The sequence below is a fragment of the Dendrobates tinctorius genome, unplaced genomic scaffold (genome assembly GCF_039654945.1).
Source record: "Dendrobates tinctorius isolate UK_male_01 unplaced genomic scaffold, ASM3965494v1 ptg000016l, whole genome shotgun sequence".
Taxonomy (NCBI): domain Eukaryota; kingdom Metazoa; phylum Chordata; class Amphibia; order Anura; family Dendrobatidae; genus Dendrobates; species Dendrobates tinctorius.
The window spans coordinates 91,483,843-91,504,177 of record NW_027361684.1 but is presented as its reverse complement, the minus strand read 5'-3'; the positions used below and the strand labels follow the sequence as shown (position 1 = coordinate 91,504,177).

The 20,335-nt window shown below is 44.2% G+C and overlaps 2 protein-coding genes across 7 annotated transcripts in view; both read left to right on the top strand.

The window, feature by feature from the left end:
• Positions 1-20,335, top strand: part of NDP (norrin cystine knot growth factor NDP) — a 314,667-nt gene that overhangs the window by 56,768 nt on the left and 237,564 nt on the right. The gene's annotated exons all lie outside the window — the stretch shown is intronic.
• LOC141080668 (uncharacterized) lies at positions 938-7,004 on the top strand. 5 transcript variants are annotated; one of them, XM_073566060.1, is made up of 6 exons: positions 938-1,528; positions 4,233-4,411; positions 4,484-4,710; positions 4,783-4,864; positions 4,943-5,767; positions 5,888-7,004. In XM_073566060.1, exons 1-5 carry the CDS (start codon positions 1,207-1,209, stop codon positions 5,153-5,155), a joined length of 1,023 nt encoding a protein of 340 aa, XP_073422161.1. In that variant the 5' UTR covers positions 938-1,206; the 3' UTR covers positions 5,156-5,767; positions 5,888-7,004. The 5 variants fall into 5 exon arrangements, with proteins under 5 accessions (XP_073422161.1, XP_073422159.1, XP_073422160.1 ...); XM_073566058.1 differs by having other exon boundaries at positions 4,233-4,710; positions 5,888-6,997; XM_073566059.1 differs by having other exon boundaries at positions 4,233-5,517; positions 5,605-5,767; positions 5,888-7,000.

The window sequence follows — 20,335 nt, the reverse complement described above, 5'->3', positions numbered from 1 at the left end:
ATATATATATATATATATATATATAGCAAAACAACACATAGACCAGCTAACCTCTGAATTCTGGATGCCTGTTTCCTCTGTGTTGCACGGACCAAGGCTGGGAACAAGTCCAACAATGTAGAAATCAAGGCAGAAAAGTCCAGCAAGCGGAAACTTCAGGTGGTATGATAAAATCCAAGAATTTTTATTGCAGATAATTTAAAAAATCCAGAGCTCAGTAACAAGATGCAGACATGATGCTGAATAGACTACGCGTTTCGGCGGTAACAACTGCCGCCTTCTTCACGGTCTCAAACTGCTTCTGGAATACTCCAACATTCTTAAGTAGAAAAAACATTTCTTAACCTCATAATCAAGAAGTAGTAACAGGTGTGGATAACATCCTTCAATGTTAACTCTATAGCTTCTGGAAACAAGTAGAGAAAAAAAGCATCACTGTGAACAGTACCTGCGCTAACAAAGTTATCTGACCAGGATAAAGAAATAATTAAAAATACACATTATTACATTAATGCAACGGTGTTATATAATGAAAACATTATGACTGAGATATAATAGCACTACTTGGAAAAACATGATGTCAGAAATTATTTATAATGTATTGCTAGATCCATTCTATTATTGAATCCATGCAGTAACCTTGTATCTAAAAGAAACATCCATTTGCTTTCTCCTGCAAGAATTTTTTTGTGATAATTCCCCCCTCTTTCTGGTTTTTAACCTGTTCAATGCCTACAAAAGAAAAACCCTTGACATCACCCCCACTTATTTGTGAAAAATGTCGGGAAACTACAGAGGCTCCTGCTGGTGGCAAATTAACTGCATCAGAAAGATGTTTTCTGATCCTTTTTTTAAAGTATTCATAGTGCAACCTACATACTGTTTGTTGCAAATTTCACAATTAATTAAATAGATAACATTGGCGGTATTAGGCCTCTTTCACACTTCAGTTTTTTGCCATCAGTCACAATCCGCCAAAATTTGAAATTGGCGGATCCGCTTTTTCTTGTTGCGGATCCGCCAATTTCCCCATTGGGATACATTAGTGGCGGATTTTGACGGATGGTCGTCCGTTGCGTCCGATATTCGGCGGATCCGCAAAATTCTTTGCGGATTCTGTCTGAGGGGGACGGAGAATGTAACGTTTTTTTTCGCCGTCAAAATGGCGGATGACGGCGGATCCGCCGTCATCAGCCATGCGGTAGAATGGGGCCCTATGGGCGGCGGATCCGCCGAGATCCGCCATTTTGCGGAATCCGCCGGCAGGATCCGCAAAATCGCACTGCGCATGCCCAGAAAAAAAGATACTTTTCCAGACAGTCCCAAAACTATATAAGATGGGCTAATTGGGCCCAGACATGCAGTAGCAGCCAGACAGCAAGCCAGCCAGACCACCACCAAGCCTGCAAGACAGCCACCAAGCCTGCAAGACAGCCACCAAGCCTGCCAGACCACCCAGCCTGCCAGACACCCACCAAGCCTGCAGCCACAGCTATCAAGAGGCCTGCCAGTACCAGCTTTACCAAGTGTGAGTATACCTATGACATTTCTGTGTATGGCCTGCAAGTGTGTAGCGTGTGTGTGTGTGTGTGTGTGTGGTCTGTGAGTGTTGCATGTCTGTTTTTTTTTTTTTATATTTTTTTTTTCTGTTGCTTGTGTACTGCATTTTATTTTCATACAACTGTAATTATATTGTATTTTTTATGCTGTGATTGCTGCGATTGAGTGGTGTATGGTATGTGGTGTAATTGGGCCCAGACAATCCGGCACCAGCAACACTGAATACTCCAAGCAAGATATCCGACTCCAGCCTGCCTGACAGAAGATTCAACTAGAGCTATAAAACCTGTCTGCCCATCTGCAAGTCTACCACCTGCAAGACCCCTGGAGCGTGTGTGTGTATGTGTGTGGCCTGTGTGTGCATTTTTTTTTTTTTTTTTTTCGTTCCATTTTTTTTTTTTTTTTTCTGTTGCATGTGTACTGCTTTTTATTTTCATACAACTGTAATTATATTGTATTTTTTATGCTGTGATTGCTGCGATTGAGTGGTGTATTGTATGTGGTGTAATTGGGCCCAGACAATCCGGCACCAGCAACACTGAATACTCCAAGCAAGATATCCGACTCCAGCCTGCCTGACAGAAGATTCAACTAGAGCTATAAAACCTGTCTACCACCTGCAAGACCCCTGAAGCGTGTGTGTGTATGTGTGTGGCCTGTGTGCATTTTTTTTTTTTTTTTTCTGTTGCATGTGTACTGCTTTTTATTTTCATACAACTGTAATTATATTGTATTTTTTATGCTGTGATTGCTGCGATTGAGTGGTGTATTGTATGTGGTGTAATTGGGCCCAGACAATCCGGCACCAGCAACACTGAATACTCCAAGCAAGATATCCGACTCCAGCCTGCCTGACAGAAGATTCAACTAGAGCTATAAAACCTGTCTGCACAGCTGCAAGTCTACCACCTGCAAGACCCCTGGAGCGTGTGTGTGTGTGTGTGTTGCATTTTTTTTTTTTTTTTCTGTTGCATGTGTACTGCATGTTATTTTCATACAACTTTAATATTGTATTTCTTGCTGTGATTGTGTGGTGTAAAGGCTGGTTTCATATTTGCACTTTATAGCGCAGGGATAACCTGCACACGTCCACCACTAATCCCCGTCCCATCTGGTCATCACTGCCTACTAGCACACATGGACGCTTGCGATCTGCACACCCTATCTTTAGTATGGGGTGCGCAGATTGCAAGCGTTCATGTGCGCTAGTAGGTGGGGATTAGTGGCGGACGTGTGCAGGAAATAGCTGCGCTATAAAGTGCAAATGTGAAACCGGCCTAAATGGTATTGTATGTGGTGTTATTGGGCACAGACATCTACATCAAACACCAGCCTGACTGTATCAGTCAGGCTGGTGTTTTAATGTAGATGTCTGTGCCCAATAACACCACATACAATACCATTTAGGCCGGTTTCACATTTGCACTTTATAGCGCAGCTATTTCCTGCACACGTCCGCCACTAATCCCCGCCTACTAGCGCACATGAATGCTTGCGATCTGCGCACCCTATCTTTATCATAGGGTGCGTAGATGGTGCGCTGGCAGGATTTTACCATGTGCTGCGCACTTTTGAAGGTGTGCCCTTGCGCGCCAAACGCAGCATGTTGCATTTTGGCGCGCACGGCACACCTTCAAAAGTGCGCAGCACACTGTAAAATCCTGCCAGCGCACCATCTGTGCACCCTATGATAAAGATAGGGTGCGCAGATCGCAAGCATTCATGTGCAGTAGTAGGTGGGGATTTGTGGCGGACGTGTGCAGGCCATCGCTGCGCTATAAAGTGCAAATGTGAAACCGGCCTAAATGGTATTGTATGTGGTTTGTGCCCAGACATCTGGCAACAGCCACACTGAAGAAACCGAACCAGACATCAAACACCAGCCTGACTGATAGAATTTCAAACTCCGCTGCAAATCTTCCACCTGCAAGACACCTGGAGTGTGTAGCCTGGCTGTGTGTTATGCGTGTTTGCGTTTTTTTATTTTTCATGTATTGTGGTATTTAAAATAAAGAGCAGAGTAGCTCCTATTTTTTGGAAAAAAAAAAAAATAATAAAAAAAATAAAAAAATAAATTGTTTTGAAAAAATCTACTTTGTATCATTTTAAAAAAGGTAAAATTAAGTTACCATAAAGGTAATTGAAGTGTTCTGGTATACAAGTGTGGTTAAAAGTGAGATTGCAACATACCATGAAAAAATGGGTATACACAACTGAGTTTCAGGGAATTCAAAACCATGCAAACACAGTGGGTATACACAGAAATTAAACACCTTCAATCACTGGTTACATACTCTGTTGAGAGTTTCAGGGAATGCAAACACTGGTATACACACCAATTACACACTACACGCCTTCAATCACTGGTTACACGGTGAGACCTTTAATCACTGGTTACACTCTCGTTGAGAGTTTCAGGGAATGCAAACTGGTATACACAGCAATTACACACCTTCAATTACTGGTTACACTCAGTTACAAAACACAAAGAAAGTAGGTTTACACAAAATATTAGACACCTTCAATCACTGGTTACACTCTGAGATAAGGGAATGTAGACATGCAAACACTTAAAATTGCGTATAATTAGTTTCAGGGAATTACACATACAAAATGTGGTTTTTTTTTTTTTTTTGTTTTTTTTTTAAAACTTTCATATCATTTTCTTTCAGTTCACACAATGAAGCGCCACCATACCGGCAGACACGGCCAGCCCAACCGTAGCAGAGATTCAGACCGCAGCAGGGATCAACGCAGCAGACATGACCGGTCAGACCGCAGCAGAAACAACCCTGACCGCAGCAGAGAGGAACAGCCACACCGCGGCGTACAGGCAACCATTAGTTTCCCTGTAAGTATAAAGACCTGAAAGCTTATTATGATCCTTTGTATAGTAGCTTAACAAGTCTCTTTATACTTGCAGATCACTTCAAGCACTACCAGCAGGGTAGCAGCAGAGAGAGCCAGCCAGGCTGCAGCAGAGAGGCCCAGCCAGACCGCAACAGAGACTGCCAGCCAGGCTGCAGCAGAGAGGCCCAGCCAGACCGCAACAGAGACTGCCAGCCAGGCTGCAGCAGAGAGGCCCAGCCAGACCGCAACAGAGACTGCCAGCCAGGCCGAAGCAGATACTGCCAGCCAAACATTTTCCCTGTAAGTATAAAAGCCTGAAAGCTTATTATGATACTTTGTATAGTAGCTTAACAAGTGTGTTTATACTTGCAGATCAGTTCAGGAAGCAACACAGCTGCCCCAAGCCGTAATGTCTTCTCCTGAAAGCTCCCCCTCACATCATCAGCGAGCTGAGGTAAAAAAAATTTTGTTTATTTTTTATTTAAAATAATTTTTTTGTGGTTAAAAACACTATCCTATTATGTTTTAACAGGAAGCTGATTCAGAGGAGCTTCCAGGAGGAGACGTGCAGGGTGGAGAGACACACGGAGGGGGTGCGCAGATTGTAAGTTTAGCACATACACAGATACATAATGCTACACCCAACACAAACATTCATCACAGTGCACACCATAATTGCATCCATCCAAACATTTTTTTTTTTTTTTCCCACAGTCTTCAGAATCCGGTGCCCGCACTAGAGTGACTCCCAGGACATCCCAGGGTCGTCAAGGTGATGCCTCTGGTGGTCGGCAAACGGTAAGTAACCCTATTTTGATAATTGTTTAAATGAACATCATGTGTTTGAATATAATGTAATTTTTTGCTTTTTGTTTTGTTTTTTATCTTCACAGGTTTCACAGCGTGCTCCCCGCAGACATCAGGAGGAGGGTGTCATTATTGATAGTGATGACCTCATCCATGAGGTGGAAATCCGGGAGCCGCTGTGGAACATGGCAAACCGTCTTCATGCCGACCAACCAACCACACGACGGCTCTGGGATGAAGTCTGTTCTTCAGTTATTGACAACTGGGAGGAACTCAATGCGAGGGCCAGGGATTTTGTGCGTAAGTATTACAACTTCAGTAACTTTATATTTCCAGCATGTGAAGTGTTGAATACTAAACCTTTTTTTTTTTTTTTTTGCTTCACAGGTGACAGGGTTATCACACGGTGGCGGTCGCTCCGGGATCGCTTCAAGAGGGACTACAACAAAGAGATTCAGACCCCGAGTGGATCGTCGGGAGGACGCCGGGGACCCCAGTACAAAAACTACCAAGCCCTGGCGTTCCTGCGATCTACAATGGCGTGCAGAAGGTAAATATTCCCCAAACAATTCCTGTAGTAGAAATGTTTAACCAATTTTTTTTTCAGCAGACTTAAATTAAATATCAATATTTTTAATATACATTTTTTTCTTCTTTTTTTTTTTTTTAGCACCATCTGCAGCACTCGGGAGTCTGCATCACAGTTGCGTCCCTCTGGAGTGATCCCTAGTGAGACCGCCCCCGGTGACCACATCGAGGTATCCGACCCCTCTGTACCTACCCTCTTGTCTGATCCCTCTATCCCCTCCACCAGCACTGGAGCAGCAGGGCAGACTTCATCACATGAAGCTGCTGGTGACGACTTGTTCCCTGTTCCCCACCCCTCAGACACTGCCGCAACATCTCGACCAACTTTTGGTTCTGGCCGGCAGCGTCTGAGGAGTCAGGAAAGGATGACCTTGTCTGACTGTTTGAGTCTAAACTCAACTGTTCAACACGGTTTCCACACTTATGGACAACGGTTATCTTCTGGGTTGACCATGATCAATCAAAGTATCATGGAACTCAGAAGATACATGGAACAGATGAGTTTAGAATCAAACCAGACACCGAGACATACCTTTTTTCATTCTGTTGTCCGGCAAATGGAAGGTTTAAGTACTCACCAGCAGATGCGTGTGATGCAAGCCTGTCAGAATGCTCTAGTGGAAGTGCTTGCTGAAGCATCTCTTCCTCCCCCTGTCTATCCTTCCACAGTCCATCCTCCCCCTGTCTATCCTTCCACAGTCCATCCTCCCCCTGTCTATCCTTCCACAGTCCATCCTCCCCCCGTCCATCCTTCCACCACCATCAATCACACAGCCGTCCATCCTCCTACCACTCCCTCTCCTTTCTCTAGTTCCCCATTCCATTCTTCCCAGTACCTACCTTCCCCATTGCATTATACCCCAATGCCCTCGCCATACCCACCCCCACATACACCTTCAATGTACCCACAAACCTCGTCTGTCCATCCACTCCCGTCCCAACCACATGTGTTAAACCCCCCTTCCACTTCTGGTCCTCACCAACTCCCTCCCCAGTCCCCTACCCCCCTCGATGTGGTCAACCCTGTTAACCCCCCCTCCAATACTATCTCCACCCAACAGTATCATAGTTTGTAATTTTTCTGTTGTAATATACCAAAAAAAAATTAAAAAAGTAATATACCAAAAAAAATTAAAAAAGGTAATATTATACCAAAAAAAAGTTACCAAAAAGGTAATACCAAAAAAAGTTACAAAAAAAGTTAAGAAAAAAAAAAAAAAAAAAATACAGTTAATACAAATTGTCAGAAATAAACTGTTTTTTTTCAAAAAACTTTATTGTGATGTTTATTTTTTGCTTCTTTATTCAAATTACACCAGTGGTGTAAAAGGTAAACACAACACTTGTTAACACAACACACAACCCTGGGTAATATTTCACAGTACACCGGTGGTGTACAAGGTACAAAAAAACACTTGGTAGCACAACATTTGATAACCAACACTTGTGAACATTTCAAAGTGTAAAACGCTTGGTACACAACACTTGGTAACTTTACGCTTGGTAACTTTACGCTTGGTACACAACACTTGGATAACTTTACGCTTGGTACCCAACAATTGTTAACACTGCAAAGTGTAAAATTAACCAAATCACATGGTAAAACACAATGCTTGTGCAAAGCAAACACTTGGTAAAATTTCAGATAAAAAAAAAAAAAAAAAAATTACTCACAATTGGTAAGAAGAAAATTATATCATGTGATATTGCCAGTCCACTTGTCCCTCTGGTGTAACAAAATAATCTGCAAAGGTATCCCTAATTCTTGCCACTGAACCAGTACTCCGAAAAGTTTGCTGCTCATAATCCCACAAGGTGGTTTCATACACATTGTCATCGATGGAAACTGGTTCCTTTGAAAGGACAAAATTGTGCAGGATTACACAGGCCTTTACCACCTCATCCACAGTCTCTGTTTTCATTTTCATGGCCGTTAACAGGACTCTCCATTTTGCAGTTAAAATTCCAAACGCGCACTCCACCACTCTGCGCGCTCTGGTTAACCGATAGTTATAGATTCTTTTCTGGTGTGTTAATCCACGACTACCATATGGCTTCAGTAGGTGTTTTGAAAGTTGAAAAGCATCGTCGCCAACGCACACAAAAGGCATTCGTGGGCCTGTTGTTCCAGGGAGTGGTCTTGGAGGTGGGAAGTTAAAATTGTCTCCATACAAGCGACGACCCATGGTGGAACTCTTGAATACCTGTGAGTCGTTAGAACGACCGTATGCACCAATGTCCACGGCAATGAATTTGCAGTTTGCATCCGAAATGGCCATTAGCACAATGGAAAAGTATTTTTTATAGTTGTAAAACTGTGAACCAGATCCCATGGGTTTCACAATCCTGATATGCTTGCCATCCACGGCACCGATGCAGTTTGGAAACTGGCAGATATCTTGAAACTTCTCTGCAATCTCCAGCCACCTCTCCTGTGTTGGCTCTGGGATGTATTCCTCCTGTAGAGAATCCCATAATGCCCGGCAGGTCTGTTGTACAATTCCAGCAATAGTGGAAATCCCAATCCGGAACTGGAAATGGAGGGAGGTGAAGGATTCTCCAGTTGCCAGGAATCTTAAAAAAAGGGAAAAAAAGTAAAATTAATACAAACTACAAGCCATAACATAACAATAAAAGCCTGCAGAATCTGAAACATTTTAAAAGGTAGATAACTTACCGAAGGGTCACCATCAAACGCTCCGCCGGTGATATAGAAAACCGCATGTAGGTGTCCCTTCTCCGGATTTGTTCTCCAACACGATCCACCAATATCTCAAAGAATTCCATCCGCATGCGCACGTAGTTGAAGAACTTGTCCGGATTCTCCCTCAATTCCAGGTACAGTGTGGAAAAAACGCCACGGGTGAACCTCTGCGCATTAATGGGATGAATCCACTGGCGCCGTCTCCTCATACGCAGGATTCGCAGTCTTCTTTTCTCCCTCTCGATAGCAATAATTGCCAACCGATTCAAGTGAAGATCCAATTCCACACAGAAGCTGTCAATACTCGCAATAACTCCTTCCAGACTCGCACTAACTCCTTCCATCGCTGCCACTAGCTCTAAAACCTTTCAAAGAAATTGTATCACAACACCCTAGATATATTTCTCCCTAGTTTCCAGCATCCAATCACATTTGAGAGCATTTTCCAAGAGCGAATCATATTTGGGAGCATCCCATTTTGGAGGAGTGGAAAAACGGATCCGCAAAAAAAGATCCAACGGATGACAAAAACGGATGCAAACTGATGGAACGGATCCGTTTTGTTGAGGATCCGCAGTAAAATCGTTATGGCGGATCCTCAACAAAACGGATCCGTTCCATCAGTTTGCATCCGTTTTGTTTCCATTTTTGCGGATCCGCCATTTTCAAATTTTTGGCGGATTTTGACTGATGGCAAAAAACTGAAGTGTGAAAGAGGCCTTACAATTAATATATGAAAGAATATCAAAAGTCTTATTATTGTGCCTAGACATAAATGTTTTAGATTTTTTAGCATGCTTGCAACATTTGCACACATTAGTTCCACACCCATAGAAACCTTTGGTTTTTAACCAGTTGGTATCCTGTGAGTTAAGAGACAAGGGATCCCTGAAAAGGCTAGAAGATAAAAGTGAACTCAGAGTGGGGGCACGTTTAGCAACAAATTTGCAACAAACAGTATGTAGGTTGCACTATGAATACGTTAAAAAAATGATCAGAAAACATCTTTCTGATGCAGTTAATTTGCCACCAGCAGGAGCCTCTGTAGTTTCCTGACATTTTTCACAAATACATGGGGGTGATGTCAAGGGTTTATCTTTTATAGGCATTGGACGGGTTAAAAAACCAGAAAGAGGGAATTATCACAAAAAAATTCTTACAAGAGAAAGCAAATGGATGTTTCTTTTAGATACAAGGTTACCGCATGGATTCAATAATAGAATGGATCTAGCAATACATTATAAATAATTTCTGATATCATGTTTTTCCAAGTAGTGCTATTATATCTCAGTCATAATGTTTTCATTATATAACACCGTTGCATTAATGTAATAATGTGTGTTTTTAATTATTTCTTTATCCTGGTCAGATAACTTTGTTAGCGCAGGTACTGTTCACAGTGATGCTTTTTTTCTCTACTTGTTTCCGGAAGCTATAGAGTTAACATTGAAGGATGTTATCCACACCTGTTACTACTTCTTGATTATGAGGTTAAGAAATGTTTTTTCTACTTAAGAATGTTGGAGTATTCCAGAAGCAGTTTGAGACCGTGAAGAAGGCGGCAGTTGTTACCGCCGAAACGCGTAGTCTATTCAGCATCATGTCTGCATCTTGTTACTGAGCTCTGGATTTTTTAAATTATCTGCAATAAAAATTCTTAGATTTTATTATACCACCTGAAGTTTCCGCTTGCTGGACTTTTCTGCCTTGATATATATATATATAGATATATATATATATATATATATACACATATATATATATTAGATTAAAAGCCGGGAAAAGGATCTGCTGCTTACAGTATAGAACAGGTTAGAATAGATTACATATACAGTATACACATAGAGTAAACCTGACAGAGCACACCTATGAAGTGAAAACCATTTCCAGTGACTACCTTTTGAAGCTCATCAAGAGAATGCCAAGAGTGTGCAAAGCAGTAATCAGAGCACAAGGTGGCTACTTTGAGGAACCTAGAATATAAGACATATTTTCAGTTGTTTCACACTTTTTTGTTAATTATATAATTCCACATGTGTTAATTCATAGTTTTGATGCCTTCAGAGTGAATCTGCAATTTTCATAGTCATGAAAATAAAGAAAACTCTTTGAATGAGAAGGTGTGTCCAAACTTTTGGTCTGTACTGCATATAAAGCAGAATGTAAAGCCCTGTCCACTCCACATAGCCACATTCACTATAATATCCCACATCATCCCATCAGCCAGAGCTACCTGACTACTACTCCTAATATCCCACATCGTCCTGTCAGCCAGAGCCACCGGACTACTACACCTAATATCCCACATCATCCCGTCAGCCAGAGCCACCAGACTACTACCCCTAATATCCCACATCATCCCGTCAGCCAGAGCCACCGGTCAACTACCACTAATATCCCACATCATCCCGTCAGCCAGAGCCACCAGACAACTACCACTAATATCCTAACTTCCATACCGGGGAACCCTTTAAGAGAGGCCTGGTGTCAGAACCAGAGCGCTGTGTGGATTTGCCCTGACTTCCATACCAATGATCCCTTTAATAGAAGACTGGGGTGATAATTAGAGCACTGTGGGATTTACCATAACTTCCATACCGGAGAGACCTTTAAGAGAGGCCTGGGGTCAGTACCAAAGCACAGAGTGGATTTGTCCTCACTTCCATACTGGGGATCCCTTTCAGAGGAGCCTTGGGTCAGAACCAGAGCGCTGAGTGGATTTGCCCTAGCTTCCATACCGGGGATCCCTTTAAGAGAGCCTGGGATCACAACCAGAGCGCTGAGTGGATTTGCCCTGACCTGACTTGCATACCAATGATCCCTTGAATAGAACCCTGGGGTTAGAATCAGTAAGCTGAGGGATTTGCCCTAACTTCCATACAGGAGATCTGCTATGAATGGGAAACCGAGGAGGAAGAACAAGACAACAAGCTAAGTCTCAGAAAACCAGAGAAGTTGGTAACTATGCAGATTGCAGATCCCTGATCTTAACCGCACAACTAGCAGCAGTCGTGGAGCGTTCCTACATTGGTCCTAGACGCCTCGTCACAACCGGAGAACTACATAAGCCTAAAGCAGGAAAAGAGGAAAACTAACTGCCCCAGAGCAGACCCTAAAGGAAAGACAGCCCCCCACATGTATTGATGGTGAAAAGATGAAAATACAAACAGAGGCAGGAAAATAGGCTGAGCAAACGATGGGGCCCAGCTAACTAAAAAGGACAGAAAAGGAAAGACACTGTCTGCAATCTGCCAAAAACAACCTACAAAAATATTGTCCAACACTTCTGATAGCAAAATTAACCCTGAAGTCACTAGACTTCTAAACCTATATCAGCACTCTGAAATATTCTGAGACAGAGCATAAAAGAGGCCAATCTAATAAGGGACAAAAAGCGGATTGGCAAATACTGATTAATAGGAGTGGAATTTCAGCATAGCCCCAGCAGGGGCAGGCTAATTACAGAACAAACTGAATTGACCAACAAGCGCAAGTGTGAACATTAGCAAAAAAACAAACAACTTGAGAAGACTGCAAGAGAGCTGAAATCCAGGACCTGAGAAGCAGACTGAATCACCAGCACCCAGATAGGGCGTCGGCTGTCTTATATCCAGTCTGATACTCCAGAGATCCAATTGTTATCTCCCTCATCAGGTGGCAGATCACTACCACTTAAACCAACCGCACTACCTCCTGTCACCACCAGAGGGAGAACGGAAGGGGAACTCTCAACTGGTGGAGCAGAAAATGAGCTCATGACAGTACCCGCCCTTGAGGAGGGGTCACTGAACCCTCATCCATGCCACCAGGCCGATCAGGATGGGCCCGGTAAAAAGCACGAACCAATTTATTGGCATGAATATCAGAGGCAGAGACCCAAGAATTATCCTCCTGGCCATAACCCTTCCATTTGACCAAATACTGGAGTCTCCGTCTAACCAAACAAGAATCCAATATTTTCTCTACCTCATATTCCACATTGCCTTTAACCAATACAGGATCAGTGTAATGATCACGTGTGACTGGACACAGCGCCTCCAGCAGGGCGAATTTATGACACACGTGATCCTGGATACAGCGCCTCCAGCAGGGCGAATTTAAACAATAATGGGACGTGCAGCCGGATACACCGCCTCCAGCTGGCGAATTTAAGAAATACACGTAGAACTGGATACCCCGCCTCCAGCTGGCGAATTTAAAGAATAAGGGTAAACACAGGGAACAATTACAGTGGTGGGCCCTGTGATAGGGAATGGGGGACGTGGAGACCTCCTAAGCTCCCCTGAGCCAGAGTCCCTACACTCCTAACATTCCCTATACAGGCTCCTCACCTGTCGCCGCACGCATGCCTAAATACCCTAGCTCGCCCTAAACCTAAACCCTCACTAGGGAATAGGTCGGTGCGGAGACTAATCCCACCACTGCACTAGAACACACATAAGGAAAGTCACAAACAGGGGAAACAGAAAACTTAGCTCTCTCTGTGCTAAAGCTCCAGCACAGAGTCCAGCGACAGACTGCAGCCTTCCTCCTGAATAGCTGCCAAGAGCTCCCTTCTGTGAGTCCTTCCACACCAGGACTCAGATTGAGCTGAGCACTCTCTTCAGCTCCTTCCACCACCAAGGTTGGTTGCAAATGAACAACTATCACCAACGATGATTGCATACCCTGAGCACACCTTTATAGGGTGTCACACCTGATCCATAATTAAGTGAACATTAACCTAAACCTAAGGTGCGATACCATACCCCACCACCGGGCAACTTAGAATGAACGACACCACGTGTGATAATTCTAATGGCCACCGGGGGCTATCACGACACATTTTGGAACCAAAGGGAAAAAAGTTCACTTAATGCATTTAATACCGCCAGATCCAACACTGGATCATGACAATCAGGAGGTGCCACCACAGGAACTACTGGCTCAACAAACCTCTTCAACAGTGACTTGTGAAATACGTTATGGATTTTGAACGTAACTGGAAGAGCCAATCGAAAAGAAACAGGATTAAGAATCTCCAAAATCTTATAAGGTCCAATAAATCTTGGCTTAAATTTTGGAGCTGCAACCTTCATAGGAATATTCTTAGACGACAGCCAAACCATATCACCCACTTTAAACCGGGGACCAATGGTCCTACGCCGGTTGGAAAAACGCTGGGCCTTTTCCTGAGAGAGTGACAACTTATCCACCACTTGGTCCTATAACTGCTGCATTCTCACAACCACAGTGTCCACACCTGGGCAGGACGAAGATTCCACTTGCCCTGAAGAGAATCGAGGATGAAACCCAAAATTACAGAAAAAGGGTGACATCAGAGTGGCAGAACTAGCTCTATTGTTCAGCGCAAATTCGGCCAAAGGCAAAAATGAGACCAAATCATCTTGATCAGCAGATATAAAACATCTTAAATAAGACTCCAGGGTCTGGTTTGTTCTCTCAGTCTGCCCATTGGGCTGGGGATGAAACGCGGAGGAGAAGGATAACTGAATTCCCAGATTGGAACAAAAGGCTTTCCAGAATCTGGAAACAAACTGGACGCCTCTATCGGACACAATGTTCTCAGGAATCCCGTGTAACCGAACCACCTGTTGTAAAAACAAGGGCACCAACTCAGCGGAAGTTGGCAACTTTGGGAGTGGTACAAGATGGACCATCTTCGAAAATCTATCACAAATCACCCAGATAACAGTCATTCTCTGAGAGACAGGAAGATCAGAAATAAAATCCATTGAGATATGGGTCCATGGCCTCTTGGGCACCAGCAGGGGCATCAGCAACCCACTAGAATGAGAACAGGGTTTAGACCGAGAACAAGTCCCACAGGACTGTACAAAATTCCTGACATCACGAGATAAGGCAGGCCACCAAAATGACCGACTCCCCAAATCTCTGGTACCAAAAATACCCGGATGACCAGCCTATGCGGAGCAATGGACTTCAGATATCACTCTCTTTCTCCTCTGGTCAGGAACATACAATCTTCCCATAGGGCAACGCTCAGGTTTATCCTCTTGATATTCCTCCAGGGCGCATCTCAAATCGGGAGAAATGGCAGAAAGAACTACCCCCTCACCTAGGATAGTAGTAGGCTCGGTCACATTAAGAGAATCAGCAAAGAAACTCCTAGAAAGGGCGTCTGACGTAACATTCTTAGTGCCCGGAAGAAAAGAGACCACAAAATTAAAACGTGTGAAAAACAAGGCCCATCTAGCCTGTCTAGAATTCAAGTGTTTGGCCGACTAGATAAATCAGATTCTTGTGATCGGTGAGGACCACAAATTGATGTCTAGCTCCCTCCAACCAATGTCTCCACTCCTCAAATGCCCACTTCACGGCCAACAATTACCAATTCCCCATGTCATAGTTGCGTTCAGATGGGGAAAACTTTTGAGAAAAGAAGGCACAGGGATTCATCTTAGAAGTCACAGGGTCTTTTTGGGACAGCACAGCTCCTGCACCAATCTCAGAAGCGTCCCCCTCCACTTGAAATGGAAGTGAGACATCAGGTTGCCGTAAAACTGGAGCTGAAGTAAATCTCCGCTTAAGCTCCTGTAATGCTGAGACAGCCTCAGGAGATCAATTCAGCACATCAGCTCCCTTCCTGGTCAGATCAGTCAGTGGTTTGACAATACTTGAAAAATTACCTATAAATTTACAATAGAAATTAGAAAAACCCAAAAACTTCTGGAGAGCCTTCAAAGAAGTAGGCTGAACCCAATCATAAATGGCCTGTACCTTGGCCGGGTCCATTTCAATAGTCAATGGAGACAAAATAAATCCCAAAACTGAAATCCTCTGTACACCAAAGAGGCACTCCGATCCCTTAACAAACAGGGAATTCTCCCTCAAAATCTGGAGCACAGTCCGGACATGTTCCTCATGGGAATCCCAATCACTAGAAAAGATCAAAATATCATCCAGATAGATGATCAAAAACTTTTCCACAAAGTCTCGGAAAATATAATTCATAAAGGATTGGAAGACAGAAGGGGAATTAGAGAGCCCCTTCTCCAACGACTCCTTAATATAGGATCGCATAGCATCATGTTCGGGTACAGATAAGTTGAAAAGCCGACCCTTGGGAAATTTACACCCAGGCATCAACTCAATTGCACAGTCATAACTCCTATGAGGAGGCAAAGACGCAGACTTACTCTCACTAAAAATATCAGAGAAATCTGCCATATAATTAGGAATATCATGAGACTGAGGAGAGGAGGTGAAAACAGGAGCATCCCTAAGAACACACTGACAACCCCAACTCACCACAGACACAGATTTCCAATCCAAAACTGGGTTATGAGTTTGCGACCAGGGGAACCCCAGAAGAATAGTATCATGCAAATTATGCAGCGCCAAAAATTTTCAATTTTCTTGGTGGTCTGGGGCAACTCGCATTTTCACCTGGGTCCAAAACTGAGGTTTATTCTCCGCCAAAGGAGTGGCATCAATACCCCTCAAAGGAATGGGCGTCTGCAGAGGCATCATGGACAAACCACAATGTTTAGCAAAGTCCAAATCCATCAGATTCAGAGCTGCTCCTGAATCCACAAAAGCCTTAGTGGAAAATGTGGACAAGGAGCAGATCAGAGTAATTGCCAAAAGGAACTTAGGTTGTATACTTCCCACAGCAAATGTGTGTGCAAAACATTTCTCTCGTTTAGGGCAGAAAGAAATAGTATGAGAGGCGTCTCCACAGAAAAAACACAGCTTATTACGCCTTCTAAACTCCCGACGTTGTGCCCTAGACAAAACCCCATCACATTGCATAGGTTCAGACATTTTGTTCAAAAGGTGGCAGCGCCTCCTGTGTAGTTTTACGTTCACATAAACGCCGATCAACTTGAATGGCTAATGACATAGAGCCATCCCGACCAGAGGGGACAGGAAATCCCACCATAACATCTTTTACGGTCTCTGACAAACCTTTCCGAAAGAGTAAGAGTAAGGACCGCCCACTTTCAGAATTTTTGACAGTACAACTCTGCAGGATCCTGACCCAGGTTTAATGCCAACAGGGTTCTCTCAGCTTGATCAAAGGCATTAGATTCATCATACAACAACCCGAAGGCCTGAAGAAATGCATCCACATTAGTCAGAATAGGATTTTCAGGTGTCAGAGAAAAAGCCCAATCTTGGGGATTGCCGCGCAGCAAGAAGATGACAATTTTACCCTGCTGCACAGAGCTCCCCGATGAGTTAAGCTTCAAAGCAAGAAATAATTTACAATTATTCTTAAAATTCAGAAATTTAGACCGATCCCCAGAAAACACATCAGGAGTAGGAATCTTGTGTTCAGCAGCATGTGACTGAGTAAGGTAGGTGGAAATTCCCTGTATTTCAGCAGCAAGCTGCTCCACACGATCAGACAGTTGCTTAATCTCCATTAGGAAGAAAAAATCCTCCTACGGCCCCAGAAAAAAAAAGAGGAAAAAATACATTAAAAAAAAAAAATTCTGACACTTTTTTTTTTTTAACAACCTTTTCCTGCTTTTGAGTACCCTAGAATCTGCAGTATGGCTGGTGATTCTGTTATGAATGGGAAACCGAGGAGGAAGAACAAGACAACAAGCTAAGTCTCAGAAAACCAGAGAAGTTGGTAACTATGCAGATTACAGATCCCTGATCTTAACTGCACAACTAGCAGCAGTCGTGGAGCATTCCTACATTGGTCCTAGACGCCTCGTCACAACCGGAGATCTACATAAGCCTAAAGCAGGAAAAGAGGAAAACTAACTGCCCCAGAGCAGACCCCAAAGGAAAGACAGCCCCCCACATGTATTGACAATGAAAAGATGAAAATACAAACAAAGGCAGGAAAATAGGCTGAGCAAACGATGGGGCCCGGCTAACTAAAAAGGACAGAAAAGGAAAGACACTGTCTGCAATCTGCCAAAAACAACCTACAAAAATATTGTCCAACACTTCTGATAGCAAAATTAACCCTGAAGTCACAAGACTTCTAAACCTATATCAGCACTCTGAAATATTCTGAGACAGAGCAACAAAGAGGCCAGTCTAATAAGGGACAAAAAGCAGATTGGCAAATACTGATTAATATGAGTGGAATTTCAGCATAGCCCCAGCAGGGGCAGGCTGATAACACAACAAACTGAATTGACCAACAAGCGCAAGTGTGAATATTAGCAAAAAACAAACTTAACTTGAGAAGACTGCAAGAGAGCTGAAGTCCAGGACCTGAGAAGCAGACTGAATCACCAGCACCTGGATAGGGCATCGGCTGTCTTATATCCAGTCTGATACTCCAGAGATCCAATCGTTATCTTCCTCATCAGGTGGCAGATCACTACCACTTAAACCAACCGCACTACCTCCTGTCACCACCAGAGGGAGAACGGAAGGGGAACTCTCAACTGGTGGAGCAGAAAATGAGCTCATGACAGAGATCCCTTTAAAATGCCTTTAAGAGAGCCTGGGGTCAGTACCAGAGCATTTGAAGGCAATTGCCCTGACTTCCATACCGGGGATGCCTTTAAGAGAACCTGGGGTCAGAACTAGAACGCTGAGTGGAACGGTCCTAACTTCCATACCGGTGATCCCTTTAAGAGAGGCCTGGTGTCAGAACCAGTGCGTTCAGTGGATTTGCCCTGATTTCCATACCAATGATCCCTTTAATAGAAGCCTGGGGTGAGAATTAGTGCGCTGAGGGATTTACCATAACTTCCATACCGGAGAGCTCTTTAAGAGAGGCCTGGGGTCAGTACCAAAGCACAGAGTGGATTTGCCCACACTTAAATACTGGGGATCCCTTAAAGAGGGGCCTTGGGTCAGAACCAGAGAGCTAAGTGGATTTGCCCTAGCTTCCATACCGTGGATCCCTTTAATAGAACCCTGGGGTCAGAATCAAAGTGCTGAGAGATTTGCCCTAACTTCCATACAAGAGATCCCTTTAAGAGAGCCTGGGGTCAGTACCAGAGCAGTTGAAGGCAATTGTCCTGACTTCCATACCGGAGATCCCTTTAAGAAAGGCCTGGGGTCAGTACCAAAGCGCAGAGTGGATTTGCCCTAAATTCCATAACAATGATCCCTTTAATTGAAAATGGGTTCAGAACCACAGAGCTGAGTGGAACGGTCCTAACTTCCATACCGGAGATCCCTTTAAGAGAGGCCTGGAGTCAAAACCAAAGTGTTGGATGGATTTGCTCTGACTTCCATACGAATGATCCCTTTAAGGCCGGTTTCACATTTGCGCTTCAGGGTGCAGAGACGGCCTGCGCACGGCTGCCGCTAAGCCCCGCCGAGCGCAACCAAATTGCAACAGGTTGCGTTTGGCGCTGGTCGGCGCACCGTCAAAAGGACGCAGGCACCGCAAAAACGCATACTGCGCACGGCCTGCGTCCTCAGTGATAAAGATAGGGGACGCATGACACATGCAGCGTCATGCGCCCGGAGGCGGAGCTACCGGCAGAGGCGCGGCAGGGGGCGGGGCTTAGCGGCGGCCGTGCGCAGGCCATCGCTGCGCCCTGAAGCGCAAATATGAAACCAGCCTAAGAGGGAAGATGTGCCTACGGGGTGGTGGATGTGTGATGTGCATATGGGCACAGGAGGGGGGGATTCATTTCTGTCATGTGCTCTGTGCTCCTTTTTGGGGGGCAGACAATGGCTGGGAGCTTATGTTCCCAGGGATGCTAGATTTCTCCCACTCAGTCACTGTCTGCTGAGGTGTTGTCAAGTGGGAAAACTTGCTCATAGCAACCAATCACAGCTCAGCTTCTTTTAACCAGCTCTGGTGAAATGAGAGATGCTTAGTGATTGGTTGCAAGGAAAACTGTTGCTCATAGCAACCAATCATAGCTCAGCTTCTTTTGAACAGCTCTGTTGAAATGAAAGATGCTTCATGATTGGTTGGTGATACACACACATTCAGTTTTATATACAGGGATGTGTGTGTATTTATATTGCATAGAGATATAGACTAGCCATTAATTCATTTGTCAGCTTCTGTAAAATCAATGCAGGAGCCGACAGGATAGAAGACATGGTTTACATACAGTAAACACATGCATAATAGTTTGATATATAGATGTCAGTGACCAATATAATTAGTATAGTGTGTGTGCAAATTATGGGACATGTGTGTATTTAATAAAAGAATCTTTTTGGTAAAAAAAATGGCGTGGGCTCCCGCGCAATTTTCTGCAAAGAGGGAAAGCCAGTGACTGGGAGCAGATATTCTTAGCTTAGGAAGGGACCATGTTATTGGCCCCCCTGGCTACAAACATCTGACTCCAGCTGCCCCAGGAATGGCGCATCTCTAAAGGTACTGTCACACTAAGCGATATCGCTAGCAATATCGCTATAGCTTGTGACATTATAGCGATATTGCTAGCGACATCGCTGTGTCTGATACTTACCTACGACCCGCTCCCCCACTGGTTATCGCTGATCGCGCGAGAACGTCCAGGACTGCTTCTCGTCGTCAGCTTCCTGCGGCGCTTCCTGTGGAGAGACGAGCAACGAGCGTGGAGCCGGGCGGGAGGACGCAGGATCGCCTAGTGTGACAGGTAAGTAGCGACCCCCGTCCCCAGCAATGTCGCTGGTGAGATCTACCTGTGTGGCAGCTCACTAGCGACCACTTAGCGATGCACCAGCAACCTGACCGCGTCATATCGCTGGTCGGGATCGCTGGTACATTGCTAGGTGTGACAGTACCTTAAGATGCACCAATTGCCGCACTTAGCTTCTCTCTTCCCACTGCCCTGTAGCGGTGGCATATGGGGTAAAAGTTGGGGGTTGATGCCACCTTTCTATTGTAAGGTGACATCAAGTCCGGCTTAGTAATGGAGAAGTGTCAATAAG